This window comes from Trichoderma gamsii (assembly GCF_001481775.2).
Source record: "Trichoderma gamsii strain T6085 chromosome Unknown Scaffold_162.2, whole genome shotgun sequence".
In the NCBI taxonomy this organism is placed as follows: Eukaryota; Fungi; Ascomycota; class Sordariomycetes; order Hypocreales; family Hypocreaceae; genus Trichoderma; species Trichoderma gamsii.
This window is the reverse complement of record NW_020171498.1, coordinates 1-1601: the sequence shown is the minus strand read 5'-3', so window position 1 is coordinate 1601 and position 1601 is coordinate 1. Positions and strand designations below refer to the sequence as shown.

Below are 1601 nucleotides of genomic sequence, written 5' to 3'. Positions count from 1 at the left end.
GTATGTCTTTGATTGGACCCTCCTAATATAACCTAATGTATGTCTCAGTTGGTTTCTAAAACGGGCATGGCTGGTACGACCAACATCTTATGGTCACCAGAACGGGCCCTGGAGGTACGCATCGTGCGGACTAAAGAAGACTGAGCAAATAATCGGAAGGATGTTTAGTTTAAAAAAAAAAAAAAACATTACTGCACATTCAGATTATCTATATATAATGACATGCCTCTTCCTTGCTAGGAGCTTTAATTATCGATTTGGTCTTCAATCATCCATGTCTTCGTGATCTCCTGCATAGCGGCCCAACTGAGAACGTTTGCCGCTGAGAGCCCTCTCTAAATTGACGCCTAATTCTACCACCGTTTTTCTTACAGCACTTTGCCTGTAATCAACTACCCTTACGACCGTAATAATGGGTGACAACAGTTCAGTGGATGTCCTTGGACGTAGGTTCTTGATTCCTCTTAAATTAATTTCCCTTTGATGTTGCGAGCAACCGTCTTTATGAAGACAGTATATTGCCAAAGAGAAAAAAAGAGAAAAAAAGAGAAAAAAAGAGAAAAAAAGAGAAAAAAAGAGAAAAAAAGAGAAAAAAAGAGAAAAAAGGAGAAAAAAGGAGAAAAAGAAGCGCAAAAAGTAATGACAGGAAAAGGCTGACCAAGACAGTTATAACAACAGGCCAGACCGAATCCAACTGCATTATGAACATCAAGAGTTTTAATAATATAAACCTGAAGTCTGAGCTTCTTCATGGTATGTAAAATCCTTATATCTATTATTCTACTAGCTTAAAATAACTATATATTTTCTTTATACTCCCGAATAACTTTCTTTTATGTAGGATTCATGTATCATAAATGCTATAAAGCTTGGAAATGAAGATGTAAAATTGAGGGAGAAATTTGCTGTATAGGATGTTTTGATGCTTCCTTTCTATTCCGTTATGTTTTACTGACCAGTGAGTCTGAAAGTAGTTCCTCCATTCGGCCCAGATGAAGATATTTTCAAAATAGAGCCTGTGCTTCCTAGTACCTACCAGTATGGAAATCAAGTCATTAGAATCGACAAATCTAATGCGAACTCAGTCGAAGAGTATATGAGACGCGACCTTGATGTTACTCAATTGAATAAAATCCACAAGCATCTTTGGTTAGCTGGGTTGCCACATGTTTCGCGAGCACTCCACAATCAGCTCAGGGTCGGACGACAGGTCAATATCACAGAGAGGGCGGATCTCCACCTTGTTTGGCGCGACAACATTCTGTACCTGAAACCATTGCCGGATTATTTGCTGAGTTATTCCACCTGGACAAATATATTTTGTACAGACCGCGTCCTTTTCGAGAGTGCAAAAGGATTCCTCTATTCTTACACTTGGCTGATATGCAGCAAGAGTGACCTGCGGATTGGACATGAGCAAGGTTTGATATCGAATAACGTTGACTGGGCGAAATGGGCCTCGTTCTCTGCAGCTGTGGTTTCCAACATCAACCTGAAGGAGTTGATTGACATCAACCCAAGGTATATCTATGGTGAACTACGTCTCGCGCGGTTGAATACAATTTACAGATTCTGCACACACACGACTAGTTTCAAGACAA

The 1601-nt window shown here is 39.8% G+C and overlaps 1 protein-coding gene across 1 annotated transcript; it reads left to right on the top strand.

Moving 5' to 3' along the window:
* Window positions 1–412: 412 nt before the first annotated feature.
* TGAM01_v211177 (hypothetical protein) lies at window positions 413–879 on the top strand (the record flags this gene model as incomplete). Its single annotated transcript, XM_024551018.1, has 3 exons — window positions 413–446; window positions 667–753; window positions 842–879. The coding sequence occupies 3 exons, from the start codon at window positions 413–415 to the stop codon at window positions 877–879; spliced, it is 159 nt and encodes a 52-aa protein (XP_024404238.1).
* Between the last annotated feature and the right edge of the window lie 722 nt (window positions 880–1601).